Source organism: Daldinia loculata (assembly GCF_022478755.1).
Source record: "Daldinia loculata strain CBS 113971 unplaced genomic scaffold F4817scaffold_122, whole genome shotgun sequence".
Classification (NCBI taxonomy): domain Eukaryota; kingdom Fungi; phylum Ascomycota; class Sordariomycetes; order Xylariales; family Hypoxylaceae; genus Daldinia; species Daldinia loculata.
Window position 1 is genome coordinate 26,614 of NW_026054976.1, and position 18,760 is coordinate 45,373.

The 18,760-nt window shown below is 42.9% G+C and overlaps 8 protein-coding genes across 8 annotated transcripts; 5 read left to right on the forward strand and 3 right to left on the reverse strand.

Moving 5' to 3' along the window:
• Positions 1 to 152: 152 nt before the first annotated feature.
• F4817DRAFT_354955 (NAD(P)-binding protein) lies at positions 153 to 1,488 on the forward strand. The gene is made up of 3 exons (XM_049305592.1): positions 153 to 709; positions 768 to 1,174; positions 1,270 to 1,488. Exons 1-3 carry the CDS (start codon positions 336 to 338, stop codon positions 1,302 to 1,304), a joined length of 816 nt encoding a protein of 271 aa, XP_049153471.1. The 5' UTR covers positions 153 to 335; the 3' UTR covers positions 1,305 to 1,488.
• An 80-nt stretch (positions 1,489 to 1,568) lies between these two features.
• Positions 1,569 to 2,363, reverse strand: F4817DRAFT_363773 (uncharacterized protein; the record flags this gene model as incomplete). Its single annotated transcript, XM_049306673.1, has 1 exon — positions 1,569 to 2,363. One exon carries the CDS (start codon positions 2,361 to 2,363, stop codon positions 1,569 to 1,571), a length of 795 nt encoding a protein of 264 aa, XP_049153472.1.
• Positions 2,364 to 6,495: 4,132 nt separating this feature from the next.
• F4817DRAFT_363774 (uncharacterized protein) lies at positions 6,496 to 8,058 on the reverse strand (the record flags this gene model as incomplete). Its single annotated transcript, XM_049306674.1, has 4 exons — positions 6,496 to 7,236; positions 7,307 to 7,393; positions 7,458 to 7,917; positions 8,017 to 8,058. The coding sequence occupies 4 exons, from the start codon at positions 8,056 to 8,058 to the stop codon at positions 6,815 to 6,817; spliced, it is 1,011 nt and encodes a 336-aa protein (XP_049153473.1). The 3' UTR covers positions 6,496 to 6,814.
• Positions 8,059 to 8,978: 920 nt separating this feature from the next.
• On the forward strand, positions 8,979 to 10,533 carry F4817DRAFT_354958 (Clavaminate synthase-like protein). Its single transcript, XM_049305593.1, has 4 exons — positions 8,979 to 9,484; positions 9,570 to 9,871; positions 9,937 to 10,076; positions 10,145 to 10,533. Exons 1-4 carry the CDS (start codon positions 9,095 to 9,097, stop codon positions 10,378 to 10,380), a joined length of 1,068 nt encoding a protein of 355 aa, XP_049153474.1. The 5' UTR covers positions 8,979 to 9,094; the 3' UTR covers positions 10,381 to 10,533.
• A 7-nt stretch (positions 10,534 to 10,540) lies between these two features.
• F4817DRAFT_321529 (uncharacterized protein) lies at positions 10,541 to 10,867 on the reverse strand (the record flags this gene model as incomplete). The annotated part of the gene is made up of 3 exons (XM_049301297.1): positions 10,541 to 10,640; positions 10,708 to 10,744; positions 10,807 to 10,867. The coding sequence occupies 3 exons, from the start codon at positions 10,865 to 10,867 to the stop codon at positions 10,541 to 10,543; spliced, it is 198 nt and encodes a 65-aa protein (XP_049153475.1).
• A 549-nt stretch (positions 10,868 to 11,416) lies between these two features.
• On the forward strand, positions 11,417 to 12,413 carry F4817DRAFT_362837 (uncharacterized protein; the record flags this gene model as incomplete). Its single annotated transcript, XM_049306576.1, has 3 exons — positions 11,417 to 11,657; positions 11,724 to 11,855; positions 11,920 to 12,413. The coding sequence occupies 3 exons, from the start codon at positions 11,417 to 11,419 to the stop codon at positions 12,411 to 12,413; spliced, it is 867 nt and encodes a 288-aa protein (XP_049153476.1).
• A 679-nt stretch (positions 12,414 to 13,092) lies between these two features.
• Positions 13,093 to 14,967, forward strand: F4817DRAFT_354959 (TauD-domain-containing protein). The gene is made up of 4 exons (XM_049305594.1): positions 13,093 to 13,309; positions 13,376 to 13,886; positions 13,942 to 14,280; positions 14,360 to 14,967. Exons 2-4 carry the CDS (start codon positions 13,568 to 13,570, stop codon positions 14,908 to 14,910), a joined length of 1,209 nt encoding a protein of 402 aa, XP_049153477.1. The 5' UTR covers positions 13,093 to 13,309; positions 13,376 to 13,567; the 3' UTR covers positions 14,911 to 14,967.
• A 605-nt stretch (positions 14,968 to 15,572) lies between these two features.
• F4817DRAFT_354963 (uncharacterized protein) lies at positions 15,573 to 17,529 on the forward strand. Its single transcript, XM_049305595.1, has 2 exons — positions 15,573 to 17,225; positions 17,283 to 17,529. The coding sequence occupies exon 1, from the start codon at positions 15,640 to 15,642 to the stop codon at positions 17,221 to 17,223; it is 1,584 nt and encodes a 527-aa protein (XP_049153478.1). The 5' UTR covers positions 15,573 to 15,639; the 3' UTR covers positions 17,224 to 17,225; positions 17,283 to 17,529.
• Positions 17,530 to 18,760: the final 1,231 nt, after the last annotated feature.

Here is an 18,760-nt window from a genome sequence, read left to right on the forward strand (position 1 = left end):
TGTATTGCAAGGATAATATTCGGATTCAAGTAATATTACGCCAAACAACGTAGTGATAGTGCAATTCAATTAACCGCTGCATCGTGGCGTTTCGTATGATCGGAGTCCGAGGCCCTGTTTTCAGAGACGTCCTTCTGTCAACAGCATGATGTATTCATAAGATTACTTTATAGTAACTAAATGTACAGTAATACCAGGAGTAGTGATGATATTGCGACGAATGAATACTACTCACCATGAAGTTGACGTATTGTATGAGAAGAGCACCGATGAGTATATGAAGTGCTAGGCCGGCCCTGTAAACGATTAGTCGAGACATAGATCCGAAGCCAACCATGATTCATACCTCTTCTTCAGACTCAGACTCCGGACCGACCCTCTATCGACCCTCTGGCAAGCTCGCCGGGAAGAAAGCCATCATCGTAGGGAACGACTCAGGGATCGGTCGGGCCGTAGCGATCCTCTTCGCGTTGGAAGGCGCTCGAGTAGTTATCAGTTACCCCCCCGAAGAAGAAGAGGATGCACAGAACACCAAGGCGCAGGTGGAGAAGGACGAGGGTGAGATCCATCTCATCGCTAGTGATCTAACCCAAGCCGCGAACTGTACCTCCTTAGTGAATCGTGCCGTGACGGTCTTGGGCGGTATCGACATCTTGGTCAATAATGCGGCTACAAGGAATGAGACAGGAGACATCGATGATATTACCGAGTAAGCTGTGCTTGACCGGATCAGTTTCCAATGTACCTATTAGCTAACATCAATATAGAGACCAGTGGTCGGCGACTTCGCGCACCAACGTCGATCCTCTTTTCCATGTCACCAAGGCCGTTTTGCCACACCTATCTAGCGGTGCGGCCATCATCAACAGCGCATCGGTGGACACTTACATCGGCACCCCTAGCCGCGTAGACTATGCTGCCAGCAAGGGGGCCGTCATCGCGTTTACCCGAGCGCTGTCTAACCAACTGGTGAAGAAGGGGATCCGGGTTAACGCCGTAGCTATCGGTCCCGTCTGGCCTCCTCTCGTCGCCACGGGAGTAAGCGAGCAAGGTCAAGAGGGGCAAGGTCTCGGGAACTCGACACCGATGGAGCGGCTCGGACAGCCCAGTGAGATTGCGACAAGCTACGTGTTTCTCGCGGGGAGCGAGAGCACGTTCATGAGCGGCCAAACATGTACGTGACACCGAGAGTCCTCTTCTCCATCTCACGAGATTTGCTTAAAAACTACGCCTATGCGCTTCGAAGAGACAATTGCTAACTCATTGTAGTACACCCCAATGGAGGTATTGTCATGAACGGCTGAAAGGGGGTATTTGTACGAACTTCAACATCGGAATTTGGATATATATAGTGCGTGGAGGGGTCCATTCTCTCGATAATGGCTATTATCATCACTAATGCTCGTTTGGAATGATATAGGGTCTCGGAGAATGGAAGATGATTCGGCATTTTGGTATCTATACAATAATATTTAGCATGCCACAACATTTGCAATCTCCATAGGCGAACTATCCTTTCGTCAATCTCGTAGGTCATTAATCGTCATCGTTACACGTGGCCAAACTTGTCATAGTATACAAGTTTCACGAGCGGCAGTATAAGATAGTCGCTCGTGTGGTCCCTCTGCCATATCCCTGCTCTGAACCCCTTCTTCGCGTCCTCTAACAAATCTCTTCGCGGTCTGCATCAGATAATCGGTGATGGGCTCGTAGCCGCAGCTTCCATGGAGCAGGAGTTCGTTCTTTAGGTTGATCATCTCCAACTCGAGGGAAGCTTTGCGCGCGATGAGGTAGTTGTGCTGCTCGCTTATAACTCGTGCCCTTTCCTGCAGCTCCGAATTTGCCAATTTCTGTTTCTTTCGGCATTTCGTGGCAGCCATACGATTTCGCTCACGTTTCTCGATTCCAGACTCATCGCTAGTCAGTTTATTACTTGATCGCGATGACCGGCGGCTATGCGATCTGATTTGGTTTATAGTATCTCTTTTGAAGACCATATCGTCCTCGTGCTTTTTGTTGTTGTTTCTGAATTGTGACCTCTGGATTGTATCATTGCGATATTCTCGTGCCGACCCTATTTGCTGATAGTCGAGGTCCATGGGCAGTGTCACGTATTTGGTTATATTGGGACCAACAACACTGTAATCTATATCTGCAGGGCTATCTTGCCCGATGTGCCGGTCATCCATGTTGGATGTTTTCTGGAACCCCAGCGAGCCGTCTATGAATTCCATCGGCAGTTGTGGTGCGTGGAAAGACAATATAGAGACGCAGTCACGCATAGGAGACGAGAAGGCTGACAAGTCCATTCGTAGTTGGACTAACGATTTTGGGTCTACATACAATTCGGACGAGAGATCCATCCTAATAAATACTGGTTGTATCCCGGTGTGTGAGGTTGACCCCGGTACGTAGAGTGGCGGAAAGGTAGGGAATACAAAAGATAGATCAAACAATAAAACACGTTGATCTACATATGCAAAGAAGGGATTGACATTTATTGCCTATCTTGTTTGGATATTTCTATTGGAAACAAATGCCGCAAATGAGTAATACCTAACTGTTCGTAAACAGGGGTGAAATTTGTGATCTGGTTTCTTAAGGGAAGTTATACCGAAACCAACTATGCAAGATGGCGTAAAACATAACCATTCGCGTCCACATACAGCTACATTATCCCCTTAACTGGCATAAGACATCACCTCCACTATTTTCAGTATTAGTACACTAAGGTTGGCTAAGGAAGATAAAGGAAGATAAACTGGTTATACGTTATTAGATTAGCCAATCATATTTATTATAGAGGCATATTGCAAGGTCTTTTCATTTCATGTCAATGAGTCGCGTTGAACCTTACGTATTCTACCGATTACCAGGGGGGTGATGTCTTATGCTAGTTAAGGGGATGATGCCTGAACCTTTAGGGTACCGCCATTCCAGGTCCCCGGCTGATTTATCGATTGGATGGTGAATCTAACATGCCTTAAACTTTCGTTATAAGTCTCGCGTGCCTTGATATCGAGATTCTACCTTGAAGAACTTTTTGTTGGTGTACGTATGTAGGTCTCGGGTTCCGTATATCAAACGTATGTCCAAGCGGTAGTAGTGAGATAGCATATGTAGAGTTCTCTGTCCGGAACACTGTCCGAAGCGGGGTTGACCAATCTTATCCCTACTAGCGACGTAGGGTAAAGCGAAGATAAAATGCCTACGGCCACGTCGCGACAAGGCAAAGAAAAGCTGACCTGATATTGTTTCCATGTGAAATACTGATGTCACTGATCGCTGATCTGGGTTCTGTCTGTTATATCCCACCCACGTAATTGGCAGATCCTGCGAACGTATGTTCGCTTAGAAGGGCCTCCTATATCTGAAGGCTGGACAACATCGACGTTCCTTCAGGCACAGCGAATTATACAGGCATTTAGATTGATGTCACGACGGAAATAGGTTTATCTCGGGTATCTTATCTGCGTTCGTGGCCAAAGTGTCTCAACTAACATGTCCTTATAGGTATTTCATATTCGATTGTCGATCCACACTATATTCTGCGATAGCAACTTTCTTACGGAGGCTTGACAGTAGTGTCGTATTGATTTGGGAGGCGAGAAATATTACAAATCTGCTCCTTCGTACGCTATGAGGCATGTATGTGTTACTACCCTTTCTGTAATTGAAGTTAAGTATGGAGGACGAGGATGCCTTTGACAGTGAGCTTCTGATCTTTAGATGATATCAACTTTTACGCGCTTATTGATGTGAATTCCCACATTACCAAGATAAATCGAGAAGGAATCGAATTATACCACCTCCTAGCCTTGTATCTTAAACGATATACCGAAAGGAGAAGATACTAGGCCCCTTCCCATACGAACGGCCGATTCGTCGCCTATCGTTTGTACGGGTCAAGTCTTGGCTTGGCAAATTCTCCGTGTCCAGAATCTCCTTCTAGTTACTTCTCAGCGCACGGTAGTATGAAGGGATCCACAGAAAGCAGACACCTGGCTTCGTTCTTATCATATTAGTTGAATATTATTGGCAAACGGTATATCGCAAAATAGCAACAAATCTGTTCATGGTAAGTGTCAATCCAAACTTTAGCTGGCGATTACGGTCACTTACGGGGTTTAAATAGGAAGGAAGTTTTAATTTACTTCCTTTTACACCGAGTAATGATAAGCCTTTCTCATAAACGAAGGGCTTTTTTTTTCACCTTGCAAAATCCTTGAGGGAGGAAAGGTTGAGCTTCCTCCGTAAATCTTGTCACTTATGATACTGGAAAAACGGTCACCTGATGGTCCGCAATTAAAATACATTATACCTAATACATGCAACGTCATTGTTTGTTATGGTCGTATTTCACCTAGGCTTATTGTCAATACCCCTGTCGTACATACCTGTGAGATGTACCTTAGTACATCTCAACACGTGACTGCTCGTCACGTGTCATTCAGACATTCAGATTCATCTTGAGTGTTTGTAAAAAAAAAATAATAATGTTTCATTTTTTTATTAGTTAGTTCAATAGATCAATTTATCTAACAATACCTAAGCTCTTTTCATTGTAACATGGCCTAGGTAGGTACTTACCTAACTTATCGTGACAAAATACTTGCCGGTGATGTTGGGATGTTAGGTACGTGCTAGCTGTCATGTCGTTATGTAGCGACATTACGAAGGTATCCTCCCACATTGTATTTTTATTCCTTTTTATTTACGTGTTCATTTTCCAATCATTGACCATAGTAGGAAAATTACCTATTGTTCTCACGAAAGCATTATCCCATCACTTTGTACCTTACCCCTCGATCGGATTTTTACGACGATTGATAGCTGGTGATGAGTTATGTTAAATATGTACTCTGAATTAAAAATAATTTATACATACCTACTTACTTACCTAAGTAATAAATACAGGCAGAGCATTTTAAAGTCTTATAGTCATAAGGTCACCCACCGCATTATATTGGCTAAAGACGAATATGTATAATATAATATTCCCAGGTTTTAAATCACATTTATGTTCGAACATAAAATTTTAACTTATTTTAACTATAATCATGGAAGAAATTTTGCAGAGTTGAAAAAGCGTTTTGGCTCGACCCAACTCATTTTTGACCTTATTGCCGTAACACTTGTACTTGTAAAAAGGTCTATCTTAAGATGATTCGTAAATATCGTAGGCAAAAAGATTGTATTTTTCAACAGGAAGCAACCCCCCGGGCTGCACAATAGCCCGAGTTTACGTAACAACCCTTACGTAATCGCCTGGCTATACCATAGCCCCGAAGTTATCCCGGCCACATTTTCTTAGGCCCCGGGTTCGATTCTTTAACCTCGCACCTTTATTTATTTTTTAATTAACGCATGACTTAACAGGCAAAGTCAGCGGCGTTTCGCGCCGCCGCCTTTGCCTCTATCGAAAGCGAAAGCGAAAGCGAAAGCGAAAGTGTAAGCGAAAGTTTATCATTTTTATTTTTGGTGGCCTATCGCCAGATCATGTGTTTGAGTCACGTGCGGCTACGTGGTCACGTGGTGTTATCTTATCAAAGGACCCACATCCAAGTGATGCACCCAATCAGAGCGATTTTAACCTTCGGAGTTGGTTTTCGACGAAAATGCCAAGCCATGCCCCATATATACAGGTCGTGCACCCAATTAAATCGCTTAAAATATGGTGCACGTGCCAGATACTACCCATTGAGTTACTTTCCTATTTGGGCCATGGAAAAAATTCGACACAATAACCCCTCGTAAACTCGGGCATATTAACTTTTATATATTTCATTAGTACTGCTACAATTTTTTCAACCAATCAAATACTTAAAATCGCCCCGCAGTTTGCGACTTTTTCCTTTGCCATTCTATCGCACAAGGTCTGTAAAAGGTGCAAATGGTATAGAAATGTCATGCAAAACGCGCTTTATCCAACGATATTAATTATTAAAACTTTTATCCAAAGGTAAAGCAATTCAATTGATTCTACAAAAGATTCATCGGACGTGCGCTGGTGTGTGGCTAGCCAATCAGAGGCCAGACTTATATGTGGCGTATGTAAAAGGCACTCTTGAAGCTAGGCACTCCCCGTAAGCGCTTGCGCGAACGGGTAACGCAGCTAGTTTACAACTACAAATAGTTAATCTCGCGGTCACTGAGGTACCTAATATAATATAATCGATTTCTCACTGGCTTGGTCATATCGCGATACCTAACGTCGTCTTATCAAGTACATGAAAAGGGGCGCACGTTACCACCCAAAAAGACGTGTCGCACGATCAGCCTCTACTTAGATGTCTTACCATTTGGGGATGAAGAAAAGGCTCGAAAGTTAGAGGTGAAATTCTTTCATAATGGCTGAACATAGTGATGTTAGGATCGAGCTCCTGCGATTAGTTGTGACACAGTCACGTGACACGGGGACATGTGAGCCCATGGAGGTGGAATATTATTGACTGCCTGACTGTATGCTGGTATAGGATTGGAGGAATTGAAGTACTATAATTAGAAGAAGGTAGGTTTAGTGCTTTGGGAAGATTGAACACATTTATATTGACAGACGAGCGCCCCTTACTATCCTGAATTAATCTTAAATATGGGATGAAAGGTGATGATATCTGTGAGAAAATGTAACTGGAACTGAAGAGAGTACTGCGAAAACACGAAGTATAACTCAACAAGTTGGTTAGGTAGAAAATATTATCAGATAGGGAACGTCTTGGTCATTCTATTCCACCCCGCGTCCGGCTTGTACCATGTCAACTTTCTTGCTGTTCTGACATCTTGTATACTATGTAAACAGTACCATTGGGAATTATTATTTGGTATTAATTGAAATTGGAGATGGCACCTCTCGACCTCTAATGGTACTGTGGGTAGTCCCCCAAGATTCGGTCGCACGCGGTGTGCGGTCAAAGTTTTGCATGGAGTATCCTGAAAAGCCGGAGTGGTAACTCCTCATAGTAACACGACTCCAAAATAGGCGGCGGTATTCGCGGTCCTTTTCTGAGGGGGAAATTAAGAAGCGGTATGATGGTAACTGACTAATAAGCACAGATACCAGCAGTTCAAGATAGCTGTAGAGGTTGGTGAGGTGACTGTCCAACTGGTGTAATTTTACGGATCGCACTGTCTCAAATGCAATTGTAATCATTGCCAGGCTGCAAATGGCAGATAGAGCAAGCTTCTGCTTCGTGCCCATATTCAAGCGCCAAATCACAGGCATCGGAAGCGCAATCACTAGAAATATCAGCAAGAGGTAGTTTTGTTCGGCTCAAAGCCTCATAATATCATGGCTCTAGGAACTAACCAACAATATCAGAGGTGACATTGAAGAAATAATCGACCCATACTAGCCTCGACTGAAGCAATGCAACATAGGGCGTTATACACTCCTCTTGTGGGTAGTTCAGTTAGTACAAAGAGTTTCAAACAGAATAGATTTGTGCAGTTGAACGAACCGTAAGAGAATAGATTAATTGCGTCACCACACTGGCCGTACACACCAATAAGGCAAGTCCCATAACAAAGCACGATGTAAATCAGACTCCATGACCAGACACGATTGTACTTGTTGCGAGGACAAAAAGCAATTTTATAAAGAAACATGAAGGAAAGCTTAACACAAAAAAGCGATGTCCAGAAGCACGTCTCGGAGGCTACATCCCATTTGCGTAGCCTAATGGCCATGTTTTCGAGTTCGGACTCAGGGGGTGCTGGAGACTCGCCTATCAAAATCGAAGAATATTGATAACTCAGTGGGAGCTCAACTGTCGCGATAATCATAACAAGCATCATCAAGAGCCAAGATATGGCCCCGAACATGTCATCCAAGTGGAAACTCTTCAGTACAATACTTCGGATGAGTAAGCGGCCGGCAAGCAACACGGTCGATACGCTGGCCAGCGTCCAGATAACCACCTATAGGCAAATGTTAGACGTATAAGTACCTATATACTTGTTGTATTCATTTATATAGTGAATTGCAGCCTTTCATATGATATTCCAAGGATTACGTACCAAAAGACCCTCAGACGAAATGCCTTGGCCAGCCTCAGACATATTTTATGAGTGAATGTTGTAAAATGTGAATATAGAAAGGCGAGGTTGGCAATACCGGATATCAAAAGACTTCTTTGTGGCCTTGGATTAGTAACATAATATATGCCAAAGGGAAATCTTGTGTTTAAGCCTCTATGAGTAGATTCTTTTGTCGATCACTCATTTCATCCATATTGTTAGAGACAGACAGTCACACGAGGTATTTATAGAAATAGCGCCACTCGGATGATATAGATGCCTATACTGGTTGGTTGGTTGGTATATTTAACGCCAGGGAGAGGGGGAAGGACCAGCCCTCGCAGACCTCCCTAGGGGTATGCGGCGTGCAGAGCTATCTAAAAACTAATATACAAAATATCTATCTATATACATACTGTGTGTTGGTCTTTTAATATCCTGCAAATCTAACCTTAAAAGGCACACATGATGATGTTCCAGCCGCTCCCGTTGGCTCCTCCGGGTGAGCTCGTGTTCGGTGCAAAGTTCGGGGGTCGCCTACTGAGGCGCCGTTGGTTTGCTTAGATGCCTATACTGGTGAATTTGGTACAGGATAGTTAACCGGCCAACATTTGAGAATTATATCCACTCTGGGCACCTGGTGTTGCAGCTTGAAGCCTATATTGTCTGTTGGTACCCGGTAGGATCCGAGGTAGTAGCGCTTTTTATTGAGACATTGACGCCTCATATTCTCTTATCACTCTTGGGGTTGTACTACATTTTAGTTATTATTCGTAGCGGATAGGCACCGCAGATAAGCATGCTCATTATGATGCAAGGGATGATATATAGATAGTCCCGTATCCGGAATCTGATAATATATGCCAATCAAGCTAGGTACTGTAGTGACGTGGAGATAATTCCTATCATTTAATAACGTGGTATTACTCACACGAGACTGCGTTCATTCCCTTTTGTTTATACAACTTTATCATTTTTCTTTGCCCCCAGCACCCAAATCCTTGATCATTAGTCTTTTTAGCTACCTGTACACCTGTGTGGCTTGAACGTCGTTTCCTATAGCGATTACACGGAAACAATGGCGCATCATCCTTCTCACGTTGGAGAAGGCCCTATCCAGACAGTTGACATTTCCCCTCTTCTTACTGAGGCTAGCGATTCCCTCGCTGATTTGGAACTTCTCAGAGCTGGGCAGGCTCTTGTCAGGGCTCTCCATACTCTAGGGTTTGTCAAAGTCACAGGTCATGGAATTGAAAAACATGAAATTGAGACTGCTCTTGCTTGGTCCAAGAAGCTTTTCGATCTGCCGTATGAAGACAAGATGAAAGCCCCCCACCCCCCTGGAAACATGCCCCACCGAGGCTACTCAGGAATCGGCCGAGAGAAGGTTTATTCCCCAGCAGATGTAGAGGCCAATGCAGCGGCCGGCAACCTTGCCCAAGAATTGCGAAAGATCTCTGATTTCAAGGTATAGAGTCCAACCTCACCCTTGTCCTACCCCCCTTTACCTAACCGGGCGTTTCGTTCCCCGTCGGATGCTGACCAAGTACCAGGAGAGCTATGAGATAGGAAGTGAGGACGATCCCGTGCAGCAGAATATATGGTTACCCGATGATATACTCCCCGACTTCAGGCGTCGTATGACAGACCTCTACAAGAGGCTGTCCGGTGTAAGCGAGGTCTTGCTTCAGGCTATTGGTGTTGGCTTAGGCCTTAACGATGAAGAACGTACCGCCCTTGATAGGTTGATTTCGTACCGCCATTGCCAATTGCGCCTATTGCATTACCCTGCTGTTAGCAAAGACAAGTTACAGAATGACCTAATAGCACGCCTACCACCCCATACAGACTGGGGGTAAGCTTTTCGAATATACAACCTTAGCGCGACTAGATATATGCTAATGTCAACACCTATCATAGAACATTCACGATCCTTTTTCAAGACGGTGGCGGGGGTTTAGAGCTAAAGCGCCCCGGATCACAAGAGTTCCTTCATGCAGAACCTGAAGACGGAACATTTATATTGAATATTGGTGACATGCTCCAACGCTTTACTAATGGTGGGTAATATATTGGTTCCTAACCCTCCATCAGTCGCTTAATATATGGCTAATATACCCCAATATAGACTATTTTATCTCTGCCCTGCATCGAGTATCAGTTCCCAAGGCCGATAAAGTACCAGAGACGGGTATCCCCGCTCGCTATTCCATTCCCTTCTTTACTGCTCCTGACTTCACTCACGTGGTAGAAACCCTACCACGCTTCGTTACAACTGAAAATCCCAACAAGTATGGGCCAGTCAGGTTTGATGAATACGGTTCAGTCGTTAGCAAATATCAGTACGAACGAGACAACTCGTAAATAAATGTGCGAGTGGCGCAGGAAGGATAATCATATTTTCTTCACTACGAGTACCTAAATTACTGTCAAGTGTACTACATACTGAGATATCTTCTTCCCCACGCAGCGAACAACTTGCTAGCATTAACCCAACCTTCTATTACCCTTGTGCACATCCCGTTTAATCCGACTCGTCTATACTAGAGATGTCCTCTTCGTCAGGAATACTCCAAAGAGCGTTTGTAGGCACCGCAATGAAGCCAGCCTCGGTAACCTCTCGACTAACCAAAGGACACGTTAGGGTTATAATTATTAGGTATCTTTAGTAATAGGTCTAGTAGATCTTACTCGACATCAGGTACTCGCTTCACCATGCTGAGGATCCCTAATAAGTTGATTAGTAGACTGCTCCAAGTAATCATATCTACCTACTTATAAAATGCATACTTCCTAAAGGTGCAGCCATAGCAGTAGAGCTCAGAGCAAGCACGATAAAAATAGGCTTCATGTTGGTAACCAAAGTTACGTAATGGGCGGAATTGTTGATAATGGATTGGCCTTATAGAGGACTTTTGATAGTTAATGTGAAAGTGAATCATATGAGATCAAGGCCAACGCTAGATTGACAGCAGTGCCTAGGTATATACACATCCAGGATGCTTGTTGAGCGGAAGACTATGATCTGCGTCGGGACAGATAATTTACCGGTCAGAAACGCCCCTTCCGAGACAATCCTATTATCGTATGACCGCACTTGAGAAGGAGAAGGATGTTTCTTGAATGAGTAATTAACAGATTCCTTAGTCTGTTCGCTAGTATTACAGGCCCTCTAACATAGCTGCAAGCTTCCATGATGAGACAACCACAGTTTGTGATACCTATCGTCCTACGTAGAAACATGCAGACCAATCAAAAGGTATCGAAGGATTGTGCCTACATCCGATCATATTGAAGTAGGTTATCAAAGTGTTGAATTCATTAAGGGGGGTTTGTCTGGCTTCTCGTGCTTCTTTTCTCTTCTCTCTATCTCCCACGAACCATGCTCCCACGGACTATGATGGGCTGCTACAAAACTAACGAAGAAATTTCTCTAGAGTCCGAGAAGTCGATATACGACAGTGACTCGGGAAGTGCGCAAGGTCTAGTACCATTTAGGCTCAGAAGATATGATTCGGTACATCGTATCATTAATTATGTCCTTACTGCTACTCTGCTTTGTTCCATCGTCGGTGTCTGGCTATACGGCGCTGCTGAGAAACAGTCATGCGACCTTGACATCGAAAGCTATTATTATTATTGTATGTGTTCTTTCTAACACGTAGATATGTTTTCTCTCTATCATTGCTCACCCAGACGTCCCATAGCCCCTGCTCTTGGGGAGACAAACCCCGGCTCTAGAGTCACTCAGTTTAATCACACTAAATGGTCGCCTTTCAGCCCGAGCAGTCTGACTCCTCTTGAATACGTCGACAGTAACTGGACGGCCATATTGCGCGGTAAGTTGAATTCTATCCTAATGGCGAATGGGTATTACTGTCGCTGACGCGATGGGAGTGTTAGTGGGCATGATGGGCCTCAGTGAGGAAGAGCTACGCCGAGCAGGAGGCTCGCCGGACTCTATGCGTTTGCCACCAGAGAGCGGTGGTGGGTATATGGTATACCTTGCCAGCCACCATTACCTTCACTGCCTATATATACTCCATCAAAGTTTGCACCCGGATTATTACCAAACGCGCAGCGTAGTGTGGAATCAGAGCGCCGAGAGGCGGGTTTCACATTGGGACCACTGTGTCGAGACGTTACGTCAATATGTAACGTGCAACGCAGATACTACCGTCTTGACTCACAGTTGGTTCGAAGACCTTGAAAGTCCAATTTCCGTTGCTGAGAATCCGCGCCGATGTGCTGATTGGGATGCTCACTTTCGCTGGCAGCTTGACCGTCAAGTCCCTGCACCTTATCAACCATTTTCCAAACCTCCTGACGCCGTGGAACTTCCTTCATTGCCCATGTCACCGCCTTTGGGATATATGTCAATGTATTCTTCAGGATAGATGCCTAGAGAGAGAGGGAGAGAGAGGGAGAGAGAAGGAGGATGTGTACTATCATACCAAAGGACACTCGTTTAGTCTCATTACGACTGTAATGCGAAGCAGATTACTTGCACGCGACTACTCCTCGATACTTCATACTAATAGGAAGACGTGACAGACAGACAAGGCCATAAGAGACAATTTCTATCTCGAAATCCCTCTTGGATATAGATATATGTAGTAGTGATAAGTGGTTTAGGTTACCTACATAATAGATCTATATAATACCGAAAATCTTAGCCAACGTGATGTTGTCTGCGAAGACATTTAGTTAAACTATTTAAATAGGGGCTTGGTCAACATGTTGACGTGGGATCCTGGATAAATTATTCTCATTACCTTAGCTTGAGGAGTATACAATTGTCTTGATAACTTATGATATGATATTATTACAAAATATTACTGCTTGCATGAGCATAATTCTTCTTATCTAAGATCAACATGCTCTATAGTCTCATTGCGAATGCATAGTAATTGAAACATCCTATCTCGGGGGGTATCATACGCATTAAGCCTAGGAATTATATTAAATTACTGCCTAGACTTCGGTATGACACTTTGAGCATAGCAACGTCACAAATAACTAAGCTGAGACCCCAGAAATGATACAATATCTACACAGCCCCGATAGTCTGCTCAAAGTTGGAGCTGCGGGGAATTACCTAGTGTATCGGTTGTCGTTCTAAGTGAAAGATAATTTGTTGATCGGACGGCTATCGAGCACGTCAGGCCGGTTATATATGTCACAATCCCCCACATAAAGCAGCATCGCCCCCAGTATCGCGAATTCGAGATGCGCCTCGCCAGTCACGACATCTCTATACTATCTTGCATGTAAATGCCTTATCTGATCAAAGGTATTGTCCAATCCGGAATCCACCTCCACCTAAGAAATGATATCTAAGCATATGGCGTTAGAATAGTTTCGCTTGCGCCATCTACTAACCTGCCGGGCTCGGTAGATCGCTATTATCTATGCCTCAATTAGAGATATTTATATAAAGTTTTATATAAAGTCCGGTGTTGAAAATTCAATATTTATTGAAATACGCTGTCCTCGTGTGAGCCTGACGATTTATCCTCATCTACGTCTCATCGCCCGTGCATCCTGAACAATGGCGCCATCAGCTACCGAAGCCGTTGCTACAATTGCTGAGCATATCAAGCAGAAGGTCGTTCCCGACACCCATAAGGAAACGCAAGAGAACCCAAAGGTGGAGAGTTCTCTCGCGGTCGGCGAGACGAGCTTAGAGGACGAAGCACCAAAGCTTGAGACGAACCATAAGGAGCCTCTGAAACTAAGCGGTGCTTTAGACCAGTTCAAGCAGTTTGATGTCACACCCGTGATTGGAAAGGAGTTCATAGATGTAGACTTAGCCGAATGGCTACGAGCCCCTAACTCGGACGAACTCATCCGTGACCTTGCTATCACAGGTATGAGAAAGAAACGGACCTAGCGAATTGATTTAGTCTAATAAATATCTTTTAGTATCTCAACGCGGTGTGGTCTTCTTCCGCAAGCAGGACAACATCACCAATGACCTGCAAAAGGAGCTGGTCCAAAGACTCGGCGAGCTATCCGGCAAACCGGCTACCTCTAAACTACACATCCACCCCGTGATCAACTCCGGTCGCGAGCACGGTGGCAACGACGACGAGATCAGCACCATCTCGTCGCAACAGGCCAAGAAGCTCTACTCTAGGAAAGATGTATGGGCGGAGAAAAAGCAGTCGCAGAAGAATCAATGGCACTCGGATATCACATTCGAGCCCATTCCTAGCGATTATGCGCTGCTGAGGCTTACTGAACTACCCAAGACTGGAGGTGGTACGTACCTATCAATATTTTCCTCCTTGGGGTATAGCAAATAGGGGCAAAAGGAACCTCAAACTGACTTGTCGAACAGACACCCTCTGGGCCTCCGGCTACGAGCTTTACGACCGGATCTCGAAGCCGTTGCGGGGTTTCCTAGACACACTAACAGCATACTACGCACAACCGGCCTTCAACGAGGCCGCAGACCGCAATAACTTCAAGATCTACTCGGCGCCGCGCGGTGCGCCCGAAAACGTAGGCGAGGTCCTAGAAGCCGTGCACCCGGTAGTGCGCACGAACCCCGTGACCGGGTGGAAGAGCGTTTTCGCCGTCGGGCACCACGTCAAGCACATCCACGGACTATCCGAGGCCGAGTCGCGCAGCTTCCTGGATTGGTTCGTGCAGCTCATCGTCGAGAACCACGATCTCCAGGTCCGCTTCCGCTGGCAGCAGCCCAACGACCTGGCCATCTGGGATAACCGCAGCGTCTATCACGCCGCTACGCCGGATTACCTTAACCAGGGGCTTGGTGAGCGCTCGGGTTCCCGCGCGGTGAGCTTGGGCGAGAAGCCTTATTTTGACCCTGAGAGTAAGAGCCGCAGGGAGGCTCTGGCTGCTGAGGCGGCTGCTGCGGCGGCATAAGTAGTGTTAGCCCTATACTCATTTAGCGAGGTTATTAATATAAGTCAGTAAATATTGCTTAAATGTCTTGATTATTTAATATATGTACTTGAGGCTGAACCAATTTGATTAATTGCATGATGAGGAGAAAATACGCTGAGGAGGTACATAGTAGGTACGTATCCTAAAGGGGTGGAATAAAGGTATTTTTTATATAACACTTGATGATCTAATTGATTAGAATGTATCGTATCGTGGGAATGAGGCCTAAAATGTATGTAACAAGAAAGCAGAGTTTCCCCGGACTCACTGCCGCCATCATCCTTAGTATAATCGCCTCCTCAACATACAAGTTACTCTATCCCCAAGTGAAGACTGGATTGATTAGCAACCTGTCTTACCATCAGATGAGGGATATTAGCAACCAATGAATTCAATATATCGGATAGTATGGGCATCGACTTGCTCTCGATAGGAGAGCGATAGTGATCCTTAGCAATGAGTGGAATGGAGGGCGGGATGCGGTGATCAGCTTACACCAAGGGCAGCATGACACGCCACAGCGGTAAATAATTGGCGGAATGCTGTCGAATCGCACTTTACAGCGCCTCCAGCGGTTAGAGGAAGTCCTCCCCATGCTAGAGGAGATAAAAGCGGGAGTATCAAAGCCGCACTACTGAAGGGTGCTGAAGTATCACGCAACTACGTTGAGACAAATCTTGCCAATTCATCATTGAAGACTGCAACAAAATGGCTAGTGAAGAAATCGCAAAGAAAACCTGGAAAATCAAGGTACAGTGGTGGGATAATCAGAACATGTACATCCTATGCCCGTGGTGCAACGAGATCCATCGCCACGGCTTCAATGGGAACTATTCCCAACGCCATCGACGTGCCCCTCATTGTGATCCAGTCCGCAACGGAAACAGAAAATTCCAATACCTTAAGTACTACCTTGATTACGAGATACAATTCCCAGTGTTGCCAGCGGATACCTTCGAGATTGACAAGGATAATCTTCGGTTCGTAGCTGGTGGAGCTCGTGTGCCCGATGACGATGAAGATGATGTCCCGGAGGACAAGGCAGACCACTTGAGGGCTGCCTTTAGGGAGTCGATCGAGAAGAAGCAAAAGTGGACAGAGGCAATAGAGACCGTGATCATATCTGAAGATTTCCCGACCAGAAAGATAGTCTATGTAGAAAGCGAGATGGCGTTTGGCAACGTCAGGTATGTTCGCGAGTACCTTGAGTCCTCCTCAGAGGCCGACATATTCCTACACGGCGTCAAATCATGGGAGGGGCCTCAGTACGATGCGTCTGATAATGAAAGCGAAGAAATAAGCACGAGGAATAACGTGGTGGTGACATTAGGAGAGACCGCATTACATATGGCCGCACGCGACCCATCGTCTGAAATGGTTCAACTTCTTCTCTCGAAGGGTGCCGATGCGAACGCTACGGACTGTGATGGTCGAACTGCTCTCATGGAGGCAGCACTGTGGGGTCGGCTGGAAAACGTTGGCATCCTGTTAAAGTACGGGGCTGACAAGTCCATGAAATGCATCGATGGCAGGCAACTTCGTTGCGCTGCTAATTTTGCAAAGCCGCTGGAGCAGAATGTAGAGGCGCGAAGGATGCACGCCGGTATCTCTCTGGAAGATACGTATGCAAGGGATAAGGATCGCGAAGACATTGTCCTCCTTCTTGAAGATGTGGCAGACGAGCCAGGTCCCTACCAGCTAGACGTATTTTTCTATCAACGCTCGCCCAAGGACCGCACAACACTCTCCCTAACGACTCACTATAGTCTTCCCACAGAGTGGAAGACAGTTGCGTGTTTGATCCGCGGTGGAGGGCTTCCGGAAATTGCTGCCATGAGCGGTTGGTCGCATGAACAAAGCGAAGACATCCGTGTCTCTGGCCAAGACTGGACAGCGAAGGTACTCCGCCTGTGTAAACAGGTTGGATTTGACCTAGAACCTGATAAGTACCGTGACAAAGGCGTACCGGGGCAATACAATGCTTGGCACGCAGAGAAACAGCTAATCACGTACTTTGTCCACAAGCACCTATTCTTAGAATTGCTTATCCCCGAGGAGCCGGAAGTTGAGTCATTGTTCTCGAAGCTCACTCTGGGGCAATGCAAGACGAAGCTTGTGGATCTACGGAAAGAGTCTCTGAAACATTCCTTGAAGGAGGCCAAGATAGTTGTCAGCAGGCCTCAATGCTACGACTGTAAACGCTTTGTGGAAAAAGTGAATTTTAAACTTGGGCTGGATTTGCGGCTATACCATCGTTGCTTGGAGTCGACATGCAATGTATGTCCGAACTAGACCTAGGTACTATCAGTTAAGTCAGCCGAAATTGGATTTGATGGAGGAATTAGTATCACGCTTAACTAAAACGCAGCATGGTTTATAAACGGAAATGTTTCAGGAAACCGGTTGCCAACAATAGTAACTAGGCCATCACATATTTTTCTAATGTCATAATCTCTATGAATGCATTCGAAGTCTTCTTTGTGCTGTCTTGGTTTTATAGTCAAAGCATGTTCGAAGCTTTTCAATCTTCAACAGGCGGAAGCTGAAAACAATCCATGCCAATATTGTAATAAAGGCTGTAAAAGGCTTGGAATATAATCAAGATTATTAATAATTTTCTAAGGTCTTAAAGTCTTTAGTTTTTCCCTTTTTTTAAAAAAAAGATTTTAACTTATTTATAAATAATTTAAAGTACGTATTTTTCGGTTTAATTAAGTTTTTATCGATATATTAACTTTGTTTATATATAATTATATAATTTTATAATATTCTTTATTTAATAAATTTTAAAATAATTATTTTATATTTTTTATTAGTTATTTTTTTTAATTAATAGTTTTTTGGTATTATTATTTATATAATATTATTTTTTTTTTTTTTAAACTTATTTTTAAGTTAAAGTTTTAAATAAAAAGTATAACTTTTTTTAATAAAGTTTAAAGGTTTATTAATTTTTTTAAATTTTATTAATGAAATGTTAAAACTATTTATTTAACGTTTTTACTATTGAAATAATTAAAAGATTTTTAAATTTAATACTTTTTAACTAATTAACCTTTTTATTTAATTAAATATTTTATATTTTTTTAAATTTATATAAAATCTTTAACTTTATTTACGTAATATTTTTTAAACTTTATCGGAATTACCTTTTATAAAATTTGGTTAAAATTAAATAATGTTTAATTATTAACGTAATAAAGTTTAATAAATAAAACGTAAAATAAATTATGGATTTTTTATTTTTTAAGTAAATAAAGTTTAATAACGATAAAAAAAATTATTTTTTAAATTTTAAAAAGGTTTAACATTTTTTTGTTTAATTTTTTAACAAATTGTTTTATTTTAATATTTTTACCATTTAATATAATTAATTAACTTTTTTTAAATTTTAGTATTTTTTTTTTTATTAACTTAATTTTTTATATATTAACAATTTTTCTCCAAATATTATTATATTTCGGTATAAATTTACTTTATTTAATATATATATAATTAATTATTTAAATTTTAAAAAATATTAATAAATAAATTGTAAATTATAAAATAAAAGCTATAATTTACATAAAATAATATTATATATAATAATGTTAATTTTAAGTTATTATATATAAACTTTATTATTAATAATAAATTTTTTTAATTAATTATTTTATAATTAATAAACGTTTAAAAGTAAACTTTAAAAATTTAATTAAATTATTTTATTTAACCGTTGGTTTAAAAATAAAAAATTATATTTATTTATAATTTAATACTTATAAATTTAAAAAAGTTTTATTATAAATAAACAATAAATTTAAAATTTTAATTAAAAATAATATTTAAA